The 14,886-nt window shown below is 32.7% G+C and overlaps 2 protein-coding genes and 4 non-coding genes across 6 annotated transcripts in view; 3 read left to right on the top strand and 3 right to left on the bottom strand.

Moving 5' to 3' along the window:
- Nup358 (Nucleoporin 358kD) overlaps positions 1–9,546 on the bottom strand; it is a 113,192-nt gene extending 103,646 nt beyond the window's left edge. The window contains exon 1 of the mRNA XM_067264277.1: positions 9,323–9,546. Coding sequence (XP_067120378.1) covers positions 9,323–9,394 — 72 coding nt within the window. The 5' untranslated portion in view covers positions 9,395–9,546. The remainder of the gene's footprint in view (positions 1–9,322) is intronic.
- A 683-nt stretch (positions 9,547–10,229) lies between these two features.
- On the bottom strand, positions 10,230–10,319 carry TRNAY-GUA (transfer RNA tyrosine (anticodon GUA)). Its single transcript is given in 2 exon segments — positions 10,230–10,265; positions 10,283–10,319. It is a non-coding gene; the product is annotated as a tRNA-Tyr (tRNA).
- Positions 10,320–10,812: 493 nt separating this feature from the next.
- On the top strand, positions 10,813–10,902 carry TRNAY-GUA (transfer RNA tyrosine (anticodon GUA)). The gene is given in 2 exon segments: positions 10,813–10,849; positions 10,867–10,902. It is a non-coding gene; the product is annotated as a tRNA-Tyr (tRNA).
- A 988-nt stretch (positions 10,903–11,890) lies between these two features.
- On the bottom strand, positions 11,891–11,980 carry TRNAY-GUA (transfer RNA tyrosine (anticodon GUA)). The gene is given in 2 exon segments: positions 11,891–11,926; positions 11,944–11,980. It is a non-coding gene; the product is annotated as a tRNA-Tyr (tRNA).
- Positions 11,981–12,473: 493 nt separating this feature from the next.
- TRNAY-GUA (transfer RNA tyrosine (anticodon GUA)) lies at positions 12,474–12,563 on the top strand. The gene is given in 2 exon segments: positions 12,474–12,510; positions 12,528–12,563. It is a non-coding gene; the product is annotated as a tRNA-Tyr (tRNA).
- A 1,647-nt stretch (positions 12,564–14,210) lies between these two features.
- Positions 14,211–14,886, top strand: part of FIG4 (polyphosphoinositide phosphatase FIG4) — a 44,821-nt gene continuing 44,145 nt past the window's right edge. The window contains exon 1 of the mRNA XM_067264271.1: positions 14,211–14,377. The gene's annotated coding sequence lies outside the window, so the exon portion shown is untranslated. The remainder of the gene's footprint in view (positions 14,378–14,886) is intronic.

A 14,886-nucleotide genomic window follows, 5' to 3' on the forward strand; every position in this document is an offset into this window, starting at 1 on the left:
GACTTGCTTAACGAGCGACGTTTCGCATAATGAGTGACAAGGAGAGGGGAAGTCCCAGATCGTGCGTATGTTCCATCAGTCTGTCTTTAGCTCTCGTTCCGCTAGTATCTTCAGTGTCGCTTGTGATCACACATTTTTCCAAACTTGTATTCACATATATTACGTATAAACATCAACAACCATAGCCTGTTATATAATAAACACGCCAAACGACATGCCAAACTCTTAATGACCAACTCCAAATTAAATTTTAGAAACATCTAAATTAAAAATTAATTATTTGTTGAAATTCAAAAATTTAGAAAGGCAATGGAATCGGTAAAATTCTTAATTCTTTAAAAACTCTAAAAAACTTTAGATTCACAAGTAAAAATAAACTACTCTTTAACTCCGATTTCGAGTGAGTTATTTAGACAAAAAAGGGACGAGAAAATGCTATACTTTAATCAACTTTATTTTATCTCCCAAATGCATTTCGCAAACGCCTCCTCAGTGGGTAGTTGAGTGCTGGTAACTTCCGTTTCTTTTATGTCGGACGATGTTTTCTATATGTATCGTGGCAAAACAAAAGAACATATTGTTGAATATGGTTAATGTCATAAACAAAGACGATGCTAATATGATAAACCAACTTGATGTTGCAGGTGTAATTTATAAATTATCTTGTACTTGTCCCCAAACGAAGTCTTACGTTGGAGAAACCGGAAGGAAGTTGGAAGTACGTTTAAAAGAGCACGAGGCAGCAATAAGATTAAAAAGAGAAGAATCGCCGTGGTACCTACATTATAAAAATAATTTTTGTAAAATAGATAGAAATAACATAAAAATACTTTATAAAGAAGAAGATTGTTTAAAACGTAGAATAATAGAACATTTTTGTATAAAAGAATATGCAAATTTAATCAATCTGAATGACGGTATTCAGATAGATGCATGCTGGGAAAACATCGTCCGACATAAAAGAAACGGAAGTTACCAGCACTCAACTACCCACTGATGAGGCGTTTGCGAAATGCATTTGGGAGATAAAATAAAGTTGATTAAAGTATAGCATTTTCTCGTCCCTTTTTTGTCTAAATAACTCACTCGAAATCGGAGTTAAAGAGTAGTTTATTTTTACTTGTGAATCTAAAGTTTTTTAGAGTTTTTAAAGAATTAATTATTTGTTATTATTATTATTATTATTAAATTTAATATCAGATGGCAGCATAATTGCCTACCTCTAGTCAAATTAATTAATTGCTAATATTTAATTATAGCCTTTACATAGCCCAAGAATTTAGCATATCGTTTGGCTGTTTATGAGAGAGATTTTTTCGATTTTTTTGTTTTCTCAAATCAAATTCACATCCCAGGTTGGTTCATTTCACACTAAAAGAAATGATGATGATGATTCACACTCCTTAACAATGTATATTCTATAATTTTCTTTGAATAAACATTATACATAAAATATTTGAGTATTTTTTTTCGGCATGGAATGCATCATCATATTTTACATTAATTTATATGGGAAAAATTAAAGTTTCACTTAACGAGTGTTTCGCATTATGAGTAAGATTCTGGAATGAATTATGCTCGTTAAGTGAGGTTCCACTGTATATGCAAATTTTTAATGCAAACCAGAAGTCACATTTTTCAATTCAAAAATTTACGCCCGAAAGGAGTTAGATAGATGACCGGCACAACTCAATGGCTAAAGGCAAAGTATAATGTACAGGGGCAAGACACTACTAATTTGAAAGTGAAGAATATATATTTTAAATTAAATAAATTAAAAAATATGATTAAAAATAGCAGCCCAGCACAATGATGCTGTCACAATAAATATTTGCTTGTCACTCAATTTTTTTTTCAAAAATTGATATTTAAATACATTGTTTTAGTTTATTCTAAATTTTTATTGTCAAAAGACCAATACAAAATGGCTATGAAGACAAGTTAAATCTAGTATTTTTGAATACTTTACTGTAAAACAGTGTGTGTCAATATATGGTTGATGATGATGATGACAGTGGTAGTAATGAAAAATTCTGTGGAAAAAATAACTACTATATTTTCAATTTTCATAGGAATGCCTGATGATTCACTTGATAGTGATGAAATGTCATTCTGGATTAATATAATCAAATATATTTTAAAATTATTATTTAGAGGCAGGACCTAAGTTGGAATCAGATGATCTAAAATTCTGAGTTGGAGTTGGGGGCTTGGTAGCCAACTCCAAGCCATTTATTACAGAATAAGATTTTCTTCATATTTGGAAAAATTAAATTTATGTACAGTACATGGCATGAAACCCAAGATCTTTGCACTACTCCACAATTCAACCAACTACACCATCCAGGAAGTGCTTAAATGATCTAAAATATTCATCAAACATTCTTAATTCAGTATATAATTAACTTAAACCTAATTAATTTTTACTTTATGTGCACAAAACAGGATTATCAATACAAAAAATTTGTCCATAGAGCTGATCTCTCACTGTCAATGGCAGAATGATCTATGGACAAAACTTAAACTCTACTTACAATACAAGACAAAAATACAGATCATATTTTTTTATATTTTGTAAAAATAAGTTGGTTTGTTGACCGTTTTTCCAATCTGATTGGATCAATAGTAACCACTTGCATTTCTCTGTGGTCCAGGAAATGGAAGATAACTTCAACTGCAATAGTTCATGTTGTTTATCATCAAAAATAATTGATAAATATTTGCAAAAGATGATGTTTTGACAATTCACACTCCTATTTTAAAGATAATATCTTCAAATAAACTTTATCATCTTTATTTGTAAATCACTTATGGAGATTTACAATATACATATTGATACCAGTATAGCTTCATTTACTTAAAATAGAATTAGTTATATAATATACTTTAAACAAATATATTACTTCAGAAAAATAAAAAATTGTTAATATTGGTATCTTTCCTTGCAAATAACATGTGTACACTACATACCCTAATTTTATTCAAATGATTTAATACGATTATATGCAGTGGTGATATTCAACGGGTTCGCACAGGTTCGGCCGAACCCGTTGTTAAAATTTTCAGTTTTCCGAACGGGTTCGCTCGAACTCGTTAAAATTTTCAGTTTCCCAAACCTTGTTAAACACACAGAACATTTCTCAGTTGGTTTGTTTTTTTTTTTTTTTTAAATATATTAAAATATACGTATTATACTCTGTAATACTACTAAACTAGGGCCTTATACCCCGTTTGCACCGAGCATTTCAATCTAGATTGCGAGCAAGGTCGGGGACTATGTCTTGGTGCAATATCTCTCGACCGTTTCAATCTCGACCGAAACGAGGTTTAATCGCGATCGATTTAAGAGAGTTCTTGAAAGTAGATCCAGTCATGAGAAAGATCCCAGAATGCCACGCGCGTGAGATAATACAAGATGGCTGTGCAACACATGTCGGGCTATGGACAGCGAAAGAAAAAGGATAATGTATCTCGAGAGATGATAACATCTGTCTATAACGAGGAGTGCCATTCTGCGGCGAAGAATTTCTCTGTCTAAAAGCAAAAAAAAAGGTCGACGGCATTAAAATACCATTGTCACCTGGTCTTCACCCAGGGCTCGTTACGTTCCAAATACGCCACTGATTGTTAGATATATCGCAAGAAAAGGTATTGTATTGGGTGTACTATAGATTACCACCTATGGAATTTCAGGACTTTGATTATATATTTGAACTCAGGGGACCGAGACGAGTTCAACGGTACCCTATTTTTGGACCGGAGACGAAAAATAAAAGAATTATCATGCTTTTTAAGTTACCATACTTTTTTAATGCTCTCATGAAGACGGCACCATAGTTGCTAGTACTGCCATCTTGCGGTAAAGTCTGCAAACCATGACATCGGACTACGGTCATCTCCAATAGGGTTAAACACGCGATACGAGAGCGGAGAGAGCAACGCGACTTCCGATCATCGCACAATCGCCATTTCGGTTAATGTTACTTATGGCAGCAAACATGGTGGCCGTTCCCACTGTTCGTGCTCCCGACTGACCTCCCGGAGTGGAGCTGCCGGCAAGCCGCCATGTGCTGAACGTCACTAGTTATTGATTCACGGTAGTTCATGAACAAAGTAAAAAAAGGGGGGGAAACGTCTACTAAAGGCAATTTTAACGGCAAGCGACGCGACTCCCGATCGCGATAGCGAAGCCGACTTAGCGGAGAGAGCGACGCGACTCCCTATCATCGCACGATCGCTGGAAAAAAGTATGATAACTTTATTATTTTTCGTCTCCGGTCCAAAAGTAGGGTATCGTTGAACTCGTCTCGGTCTCTTAAGTTCAGATATATACTCAAAGACCCGAAATTCCATAGGTGGTAATCTATAGTATCCCCATTGTATTTATTTCTAGCTAAAACTTCCATTTCATTTGTCGGTGATTGTCAGGGAAAAATTTTCTGCTAGCGAACCCCTTGTTAAATATTTCGAATATCACCACTGATTATACGATTCAATAAAATAACATCAATTATTTTAAAAATACAAATATCTTTCCATAAAACTATGGTTATGTTTAGCTTTTAAATATTCAAATAGTAGAAACTCTATATTCATAGATTCGTATTTGCAATCATTTTTCATATTAACAAAACTAAAATCCATTTATTTGTAGGACGACTAATAAAAATAATGAAACAACAGTTTGAGAAAATTGTTAAAAAATTTATAACTATAATTCTAAAAATTTTAAAAAGGTTAAAATATAGAATGTAGTCTCCAAGTTAAACAGTTAGAGAGAGAATTAAATGAATTCTAATGTTATCGTAATAACATTCTAATGCAATTCACATGATTGGAATGCAGTGGTGACTATCTTGTAATTTCTCACATTATTTTAGCACACATACTTATATGGATAATAAACAATGTCTTATATTTGTACATATCGTATTAAATTGTACATATGTTGTCTTATATTGTACATTAAATGTCAGTATTGCATTTTATTAACAATGGAACAATTATCGAGATAGCCAATTAATGAAGAACAATTGAAACCGAATAATCATCTAATTGTACAATCAAAACTAATCACTGTCGAGTATTTTTTCAAATATCTTATAAAATTTCAATTTTTTTAATTTGAGTTTTATGCAGACCTCTTCTAGTTTTAACTATTCGACGAAACTGCTTAGTTCTGTGGGTCTTGTTCAGTGTCCAATTGATATATCATGTCAAACATTGGACAATATCATCTGAATAATGTACAGATATAATTTTTTAACAACTTAGTATAATCAATTATCATAATAAACTATTTCTGTCCAAGTTTCTTGACTGATTTAAAATAATTTTTATCATCATCTTTTTTTTAATGTAGAATGTGGATTATGCAGGGTGAGTCAGGATGAGAGGGAATTATCTTGGGGAATGATAGTATAGGTAAGCAATAAACTTTGTATGAACATGGATATTATTCTCAGTAGTTTAGCGATACAACAACAACAACAACGAATGACGTGTTACATTCAAAACAAGCTCAAAACTTGAACCCCGAATCTCAATACACTTTACTACTCACGTCCAAACATCACATTGTTGACACACAATTTAAGTCTCCCAAAAACAGATTTTTGACATACTGATAGTGATAAGGATGTAAATCAAAGCAATATAAAAAAAAAAAACCTTCCAAGAACAACATTGGTGGAAATCCTGAAAAAGAAAAAAAAAGTAAATTAAGAGACTTTTCTTGGGTTTTCGTCGCGGCTGCCTCAAAAACGCCAGAGAAAGTTGCCATACAAAGATGTGAAAGATGCTCTGGTACGTTGGCTAAAGCAAATTCGTTCATTGAATCTTCCTGTTTCGGGACTTTGTAATTCGAAGGTTTTTTTTATATTGCTTTGATTTACATCCCTATCACTATCAGTATGTCAAAAATCTTTTTTTGGAGACTTAAATTGTGTGTCAACAATATGTGATGTTTGGACATGAGTAGTAAAGTGTATTGAGATTCAGGGTTCAAGTTTTGAGCATTTGTTTTGAATGTACAGTACTTTCGAGTTTTAAATTTATTCAGAGATCAGATTTAATCAAGACTTATTTGACATTAAAACTGTTCAAATCAGTCAATAATTATTCTATATTTGTAATTTCATAAATTTATTTATGTTTAAATCTGTTCGAAAGTAAAATTTAATGCTTTTTTAGTTTGAAATCAAGTAAGAAATAAATCTGATGTGACAATTCATAAGCTTGAATTCCTTCTTTCAATTGATTAACTCTATTTGAAAGCTCATATCATAATAAAATATATTTATGAAAATAATCTGAATAGAATTTTGTAATTTAATATCACGAGAGTAAGCCGATGATCTAGAATAGTAGTTCTTAATGTTACAATCCATGGTCCACAAACAGTCACAGATGAACCACAAACCATCAATGACTCCAGTACAGACATTATTTCAGTTGACTCAATTGTAAAGTGTATGAAAGTTCAGGATTCAATTTTTGAGCATTTGTTTTGAATGTCACATGTGTCATTATTATTGTTGTATTTGAGCAACTTTCATATAGCTGTATCTCCAAAGTTACCAAGAATAATACCCATGTTCATATACAAGTTTTTTGCTTACAATGACCTAAATTATTGTTTCCCAAGATATTTCCCTCTCCTCCTGACTCACCCTGTACACTTTCTTGGCAATTCTATGCAGATGCCATTCTGAACAAATAGGCACAATGATTTTAATATTTCCTATGGTTGCATTTTTCCATTATAAATTAATAATTTAAAATTGACTTATGTCAAAATAAGATTGCCATAAGTTCAAAACCAAAAATTTGGACTGATGAAAATTGATGGATATTCAGCAGTTTTACAGAATGTAGTCTTGAAAGTATGGAGTTTCTATTTTATCAGAAGTATTTCTAAAAATATCAGGAAAATTATATTTATTATCAGAAAAAGTATCATTATTATAACTAAAAATTAATATGTTAAATGTAATAGATATTGATTTACAGTTTTTGAAAAAGAGTATGACCAACCTTGATTTATGATTCAGAAAATTATAATTGTGTTACATGCAGTTTAAAAAAAAATACATAAAAAATCTTGTGAATTCCAGTTATATGCATATATAAGAAATAACCTATTTTGATAATATATAAATAATTATTTTCTGAAAGTAAAGTTAATTCTAATTATTATTGATACATTTTTTTTATTAATAAGCTTAGATTTTAAGCATTACAAAATTCTATTCTAATAAATGTTTTTATGGGCTTTGCATCCTTCCTCACAATTTCAAACACATAAATGAGATACATCATTTATACAGATGTGTGAAAAAATACAAAACATTTGTAATCAAAGGAGATATATCCTTTGATTACAAATGTTTTGTATTTTTTTTTCCACTTGGAAAATGGAAAACATCTTTCACATAAAGATTAAAATAATGAAAATTATAATTACTGTAGTTAGAATGAACAATAGTAGTAGACAATATATTTCCATGTTTGTTTGATTTTGAGTTGTGAAATCATATGCCAACCTTTGCTACACAACAGTACTGCCTGGGAACATACTATATAAGCTGCATTGAAAGCAGTGCCAATTGGTAACTTAAATATCATTCATTTAACTTCAAAGATTAAGAAAAAGAAAAAAAGTCTGACAAGAGAACATTCAATCACAAGTCAACTATATACTGTTTGATGAAACATTCTTTTAATTAGCTAAAACTAAAAAATGTTTTTAATTTAAACTTTTGATGAAATATTAAGAATTAAACTTTAAATTACTAGAATTTATTTATTAAAATTATAAAGCATCAAAAGATATATCCATATATTATAAAAGATTATTATTATTTAGACCTATATTTAATATTCAGATTTATTTCAATAGATTTTAATGTACTGAAATGTTAACAATAAAATTAAATCAACAGAAATAATGTTTATTTTTTATAATTTAATATCACCAAAAGAAACAAGTTTTAAATTTATTCAGAGATCAGATTTAATCAAGACTTATTTGACATTAAAACTGTTCAAATCAGTCAATAATTATTCTATATTTGTAACTTGATGAATTTATTTATGTTTAAATCTGAAAGTAAAATTTAATGCTTTTAAGTTTGAAATCAAGTAATTTTTATTGAAATAAATCTGATGTGACAATTCATAAGCTCGAATTCCTTCTTTCAATTGATTAACTCTATTTGAAAGCCCATATCATAATAAAATATATTTATGAAAATAATCTGAACAGAATTTTGTAATTTAATATCACGAGAGTAAGCCGATGATCTAGAATAGTGGTTCTTAAAGTTATCAATCCAGGGTCCACAAACAGTCACAGATGAACCACAGACCAGCAATGACTCCCATACACACCTTAGATCACTGGTTCTTAATCAACATTCCTCAAACTTGTCTCAAGTGTTCCATAAAAAAGGGTTTAAAGTTTTTATTAAAAATGTATTGCAATGTACTACAATATATTACTTTATTCATATGCAATTCCATGTTTCTATTTCATTCAATACAATAAAGTTTATTAGTATGTTGCTTTATTGTTTTGTCAGAGTAGTAAACACGGAACTGCTCATCAATTTTTGAATATATCGACGCTAATGCTCCACATAACAAATAACGTATGGACAGCATTCCGCCCCAGAAAGGTCAAAAACCACCACCTTAGGTAATGGAAGTGGTTCTCGACCTGCCAGACCTTTGGCATCTGATCTGTGCCAAAGGTCTATCCGATAAACCGCCAGACACGATGCACAAAAACGTTCTTATATCCGACTAAACAGTGTAGAACATCACTTTGGAAAAAAAATTACTCGGTTGGTCTGCAGAATGCCTGACACATGCCGGTGGACCACAGATCATACTTTGAAAAATCACCGATCTAGAACCGAAGAGAATAACAAAATCAAGACTTTCATTCAGCCCAGCATTCAAATATAAATACACTTCTTAATCATTCAATATAAAAATATATTAAGATAAACTTATTTCAAATTAAATGGACTAAAATTATTTAAAAACTTCGAAATTAAAGAATTCTTTCGCTTAAAAAAATAAATTGTGGTAAATCACGTTACACGCCGATCAGTTTACATATTCTAGTTTTGTTTCTGGCAAATAATTAACACGATATTTAAAAGCTTATATAAGTAATTTTCGTTTTAATATGTGACATTTAATGGAAATTTCGTGTTGGAAATCCAAACTTTGGATGCTTAGAGCGAAGCAATGAATATTCGTGACTTTTATCCAGAATGAGCTTCTATTTGCGGCATTACAATACGTAACTCACCTCATTTTCGTTATTGATTTTGCTTAAGATGTCTGCAACGTGTTTATCGACATCTTTTTTGGTACGAAACATTTTTATAGAAATTTCATGCTACGTATTCAATTCTGCAATATAATCCAACGGCCGTAGCCAATGTAACGACGTAAAACAGAACGTCTCGAGCTTTCAAAATATCGACTAGGGCACCGGATGGCACTTTTAACAAGTGTTGCCATACCGTAAACATAAAGATAAATTAAAATTTTTTCAATTATATAATTTAAAAACTATTTTAGTTTCATGATGTTATATTATTACGGACTATTCGTTTATATTTAAAAATAAAAAGTTTAATGTAGTGAATATAACGCGTAATGATTTTCTTTAATTCAAAAAGTTCCTTTAGCGCTCTCTTGGGCACTAAAGGAGCAATGTCGCCAAACTATATATTTTTCATCTAGATCTAGATTATTTTTCTTGATCTAGATGTTTCAAATATGCATTTAGATGATGGATGTTAATCTAGAAGGATGTTATTTTCACCTCAGTATAGATAATTTGATATTTTTCAAAGTTTAGATATTAAATTTGTCAACTTCAATGTACAAAAAAAATCGTCATTTCTTAATGTAAACCCATAGACCATGTGATGACAGTCGACAGAACATGGCGGCGATTACTCGTATGACACTACTCTGATATCTAGGTACTCTAGCTTAACCTAACCTAAATTTAAAACATTTTCTTTTAAACATATGTTTTTTCTTTTGCTATAATTATAACAGAATTTTTATCAATAAATAAAGTTGATCCATCGTCCACGTCAAGAAACATATATATATTAAGTAGGTCTTATTTATACACCACAGTAAATAATGCAGAAAATTCTGTAAAATATCAGATACCAGATTGAAGATTAAAAGAATCATCCGTCGAGGCGGATTTGAACCACCGACCTATGGATTTCAGTAAGCTGAACCTCTACAGTCCACCGCTCTACCAGCTGAGCTATCGACGGAACGGAAACAAATTCTTAGAAAATAATATATAAATCTTTAATGAGGTCATTCATTTTATTGTTTAAAGTTTTTGTGTTGATATTAAATAATATATGGGACGTAATTAACACTGAAGATTGTAACTGTACTTCTTTAGCGTCATGAATGGTGGAATGCAAATTTCGATTCGAAACATCACAGATACAAAAAGTAGAAATTTTAAGGTACGGTAAAAGCTTTGTTTTATGTATGGCAGTAAAAAATGCAAATTTCATTTCATTAAAAAATCTATAACCTTCCTAACATACTTTTTTTTAAACTCTCCGCCCTGCGGGCATTAAAAGAGCCTCTTTTAGCAAGCCCATTATGGGTTCGGCCAGGTCCACAATGTGGTGAGGGACGGGAGTCGACATATCCGGTCGATCACCCTCCGCAAAAAAAACACAAACTTTACACAGAAAGAATGACCTCATTAAAGATTTATATATTATTTTCTAAGAATTTGTTTCCGTTCCGTCGATAGCTCAGCTGGTAGAGCGGTGGACTGTAGAGGTTCAGCTTACTGAAATCCATAGGTCGGTGGTTCAAATCCGCCTCGACGGATGATTTTTTTTTTTAATTTTTTTAAATCTTTAATCTGATATTTTACAGAAATTCGTATTACGATAATATATTATGTGCAACTATACATACTGCATCCCGTTATATACCAAAAAACGAAGTAGCCAAGATTGGATAATCTCGTTTCCGACTAGCTGGACGGCTAAATAGTTTACTAGTTGTTAATTAAGCTAGAAGAGTGGTTGGGTGAATGCCCGAAGATGATCAAACGCTTTTATATTTTGCCTACCAGTAGCCGAGTAGATAATAAATCATCCAAACTTGAGGAGTCCCATGCTATGTTTATGAACTGCCATTGTGCCATTAAAAACTGAGATCACTTAGTTAGTTGACATGTGCAAGGCCAATATTAATAACAGTAAGACAGTTTCAAGTATGAGAAGGCATCGTACAAAATGTACAAACATTATAAAAAATATTCTTTTTGCTCATTTTGAACAGTGTTTGAGAGATAATATAGGTCCTATAGGTCGTATAGAGATAATATAGGTCCTATATTATCTCTCAAACACTGTTCAAAATGAGCAAAAAGAATATTTTTTATAATGTTTGTACATTTTGTACGATGCCTTCTCATACTTGAAACTGTCTTACTGTTATTAATATTGGCCTTGCACATGTCAACTAACTAAGTGATCTCAGTTTTTAATGGCACAATGGCAGTTCATAAACATAGCATGGGACTCCTCAAGTTTGGATGATTTATTATCTACTCGGCTACTGGTAGGCAAAATATAAAAGCGTTTGATCATCTTCGGGCATTCACCCAACCACTCTTCTAGCTTAATTAACAACTAGTAAACTATTTAGCCGTCCAGCTAGTCGGAAACGAGATTATCCAATCTTGGCTACTTCGTTTTTTGGTATATAACGGGATGCAGTATGTATAGTTGCACATAATATATTATCGTAATACGAATTTCTGTAAAATATCAGATTAAAGATTTAAAAAAATTAAAAAAAAAAATCATCCGTCGAGGCGGATTTGAACCACCGACCTATGGATTTCAGTAAGCTGAACCTCTACAGTCCACCGCTCTACCAGCTGAGCTATCGACGGAACGGAAACAAATTCTTAGAAAATAATATATAAATCTTTAATGAGGTCATTCTTTCTGTGTAAAGTTTGTGTTTTTTTTGCGGAGGGTGATCGACCGGATATGTCGACTCCCGTCCCTCACCACATTGTGGACCTGGCCGAACCCATAATGGGCTTGCTAAAAGAGGCTCTTTTAATGCCCGCAGGGCGGAGAGTTTAAAAAAAAGTATGTTAGGAAGGTTATAGATTTTTTAATGAAATGAAATTTGCATTTTTTACTGCCATACATAAAACAAAGCTTTTACCGTACCTTAAAATTTCTACTTTTTGTATCTGTGATGTTTCGAATCGAAATTTGCATTCCACCATTCATGACGCTAAAGAAGTACAGTTACAATCTTCAGTGTTAATTACGTCCCATATATTATTTAATATCAACACAAAAACTTTAAACAATAAAATGAATGACCTCATTAAAGATTTATATATTATTTTCTAAGAATTTGTTTCCGTTCCGTCGATAGCTCAGCTGGTAGAGCGGTGGACTGTAGAGGTTCAGCTTACTGAAATCCATAGGTCGGTGGTTCAAATCCGCCTCGACGGATGATTCTTTTAATCTTCAATCTGGTATCTGATATTTTACAGAATTTTCTGCATTATTTACTGTGGTGTATAAATAAGACCTACTTAATATATATATGTTTCTTGACGTGGACGATGGATCAACTTTATTTATTGATAAAAATTCTGTTATAATTATAGCAAAAGAAAAAATATATGTTTAAAAGAAAATATATAAATAATAGATTTAAAATGTATAAAAGTGAATAAATTGTAGGAAAATTTTCTTAAAAGTTAATTAGAATTTAGCTACATGCATTTTGGGCTCCCTTCCAAGTGGGCGAGTGCACCTGTTTCACCTGCCTAGTTACGGCACTGTATATAGACACCGCACGACACACCTGGGCATACTCCACCCTGAAGCCACAGTTTTCACCGCAGAGGGCTTGCAATTCTACAGGCACTCCGTCATGCAACCGCCATGAAAACCGACGTCATTATATGTACCGATTCGAAGTCCATCCTGACAACCCTGAACACCCACCACGACAAATCCTCTACCATAATTCATAATATCATCAACAATCAGTCATAGACAAGCCTTCAACCTACACACCTGCCTTATATGGATCCCGGCACCCCATTAACGAACAAGTGGACAAACTTGCTAAAAGCCGCTCTCATAACTCCATCATAACTCAATTTATTACCCCGAAGACCTTATCAGTCTCATTAATGCCGACAACAGAAAACACATGAACCAAGACTTGGAGAACACTCAATTTCCTTGGTTCCCGAACGCGTCCGACATCATTATTCCCGAAACTAAATACCGCCGTAACACGATTCTTATCAACCGCGCTAGAACCAATTCTTTGTTAACTAATCATTTTTTACATACACATAAACTAAGCACCATAGACCACTGTAAATACTGTCCAAACCAAAAGGACACTACTACCCATCGCCTTGACGGCGGCCGGATGGCCGAGCGGTCAAGATGGCAGCCTACCTCTTTATGGGACCCGGAATGGAATCCGGACGGGTCGAAAAAGCCTCAGAAAATTTTCATGTGGTGGTCCGTCCTGATATGTCGTGCCCCGTCCCTCACCACCCGACCGCCCCATTGTGGACCTAACCCAACCCACAATAGGTTTGCTAAAAATTGACGGCCGGATGGCCGAGCGGTAAAGGTGGCAGCCTACCGCTCTGGGGGACCCGGGATCGAATCCGGACGGGTCGAATAATCCCCAGGAATTTTTCGGGGGGTGGTCCGTTCGGATATGTCGGGCCCCGTCCCTCACCACCCGGTCGCCCCATTGTGGGCCTGGCCGAACCCATAATGGGCCTACTAAAAGAGGCCCTCTTAGTGCCCACAGGGCGGAAAGAGTTAAAAAAAAAAAAAAAAAAAAAAAAAAAAAAGGTTTGCTAAAAGAGACCCTCTTAATGCACACAGAGCGGAGAGTTTAAAAAAAAAAAAAAAAAAAAGCCAGCTGGGAAACGCCAAGTTTATTTTGGGACAGATTCCGTGGGATATTTTCCGAATTGTACCAGTATATTTATTATATGTGCCCGTAGTAGGCCTGAGCGGACTCACAATGAACATGAAAAAGGCTCTTTTCGTGTCCTCGGAGCGGAGTTAAATAAAAAAAATGAAAAAATTTATGTCGAAAATTAACAGTCCGAAAGAGGGCGCATTATCGGAGGCGTGTACTTTTTGTAGCAGAAGCTGACAATATGTAAATTTTATAAAATGGTATCGAGAAGTAAACTTGAAATATATATTTTGTACAGGAAATTAATACCTAGAAAAAGAAAGTATTATAGTTAACTCAAAGGAATATTTAATAATTAAAGGTAAAATTTGTTTTACGATCCTAATTACTAATGCTAATTTGGCTAGAAGTTACTTTTAGGTCATTTATTTACATAACTATATAATGTATAGGCCTATGTACTGTATTACATCATTTATCATTATACATTGTATATATATGTATACACAGAGACAGACAGACAGCCAGACAAAGTACTTAAATGTAACTTTTACATTATTGTAATGGTTACGTTTAAGTACCTTTTAATTAATTTACAATCTGCAATTAATACGCAATCCTATATGTACAGTACTGTATAATCAACTATATACTGTACAGAACAGTAATTAAATATGATGCAGTATCTTAGCTAGATACAGTAAGGAAACAGAGGTTTGCATACAGTAAAATTCAGTACAGTATGTTCTTCAGTTTGACAATAGAAGAAGAAATAATACAGTGACTTCCCAAAACTGAATTTAGCACTCTGATAGTTTAAAGAGTGATGGTTAATTAAAGTTTTTACTGTAGTGAAATGTCAAGTATTTA

This window comes from Centruroides vittatus, unplaced genomic scaffold (genome assembly GCF_030686945.1).
Source record: "Centruroides vittatus isolate TY-2023 unplaced genomic scaffold, ASM3068694v2 contig_1832, whole genome shotgun sequence".
Classification (NCBI taxonomy): domain Eukaryota; kingdom Metazoa; phylum Arthropoda; class Arachnida; order Scorpiones; family Buthidae; genus Centruroides; species Centruroides vittatus.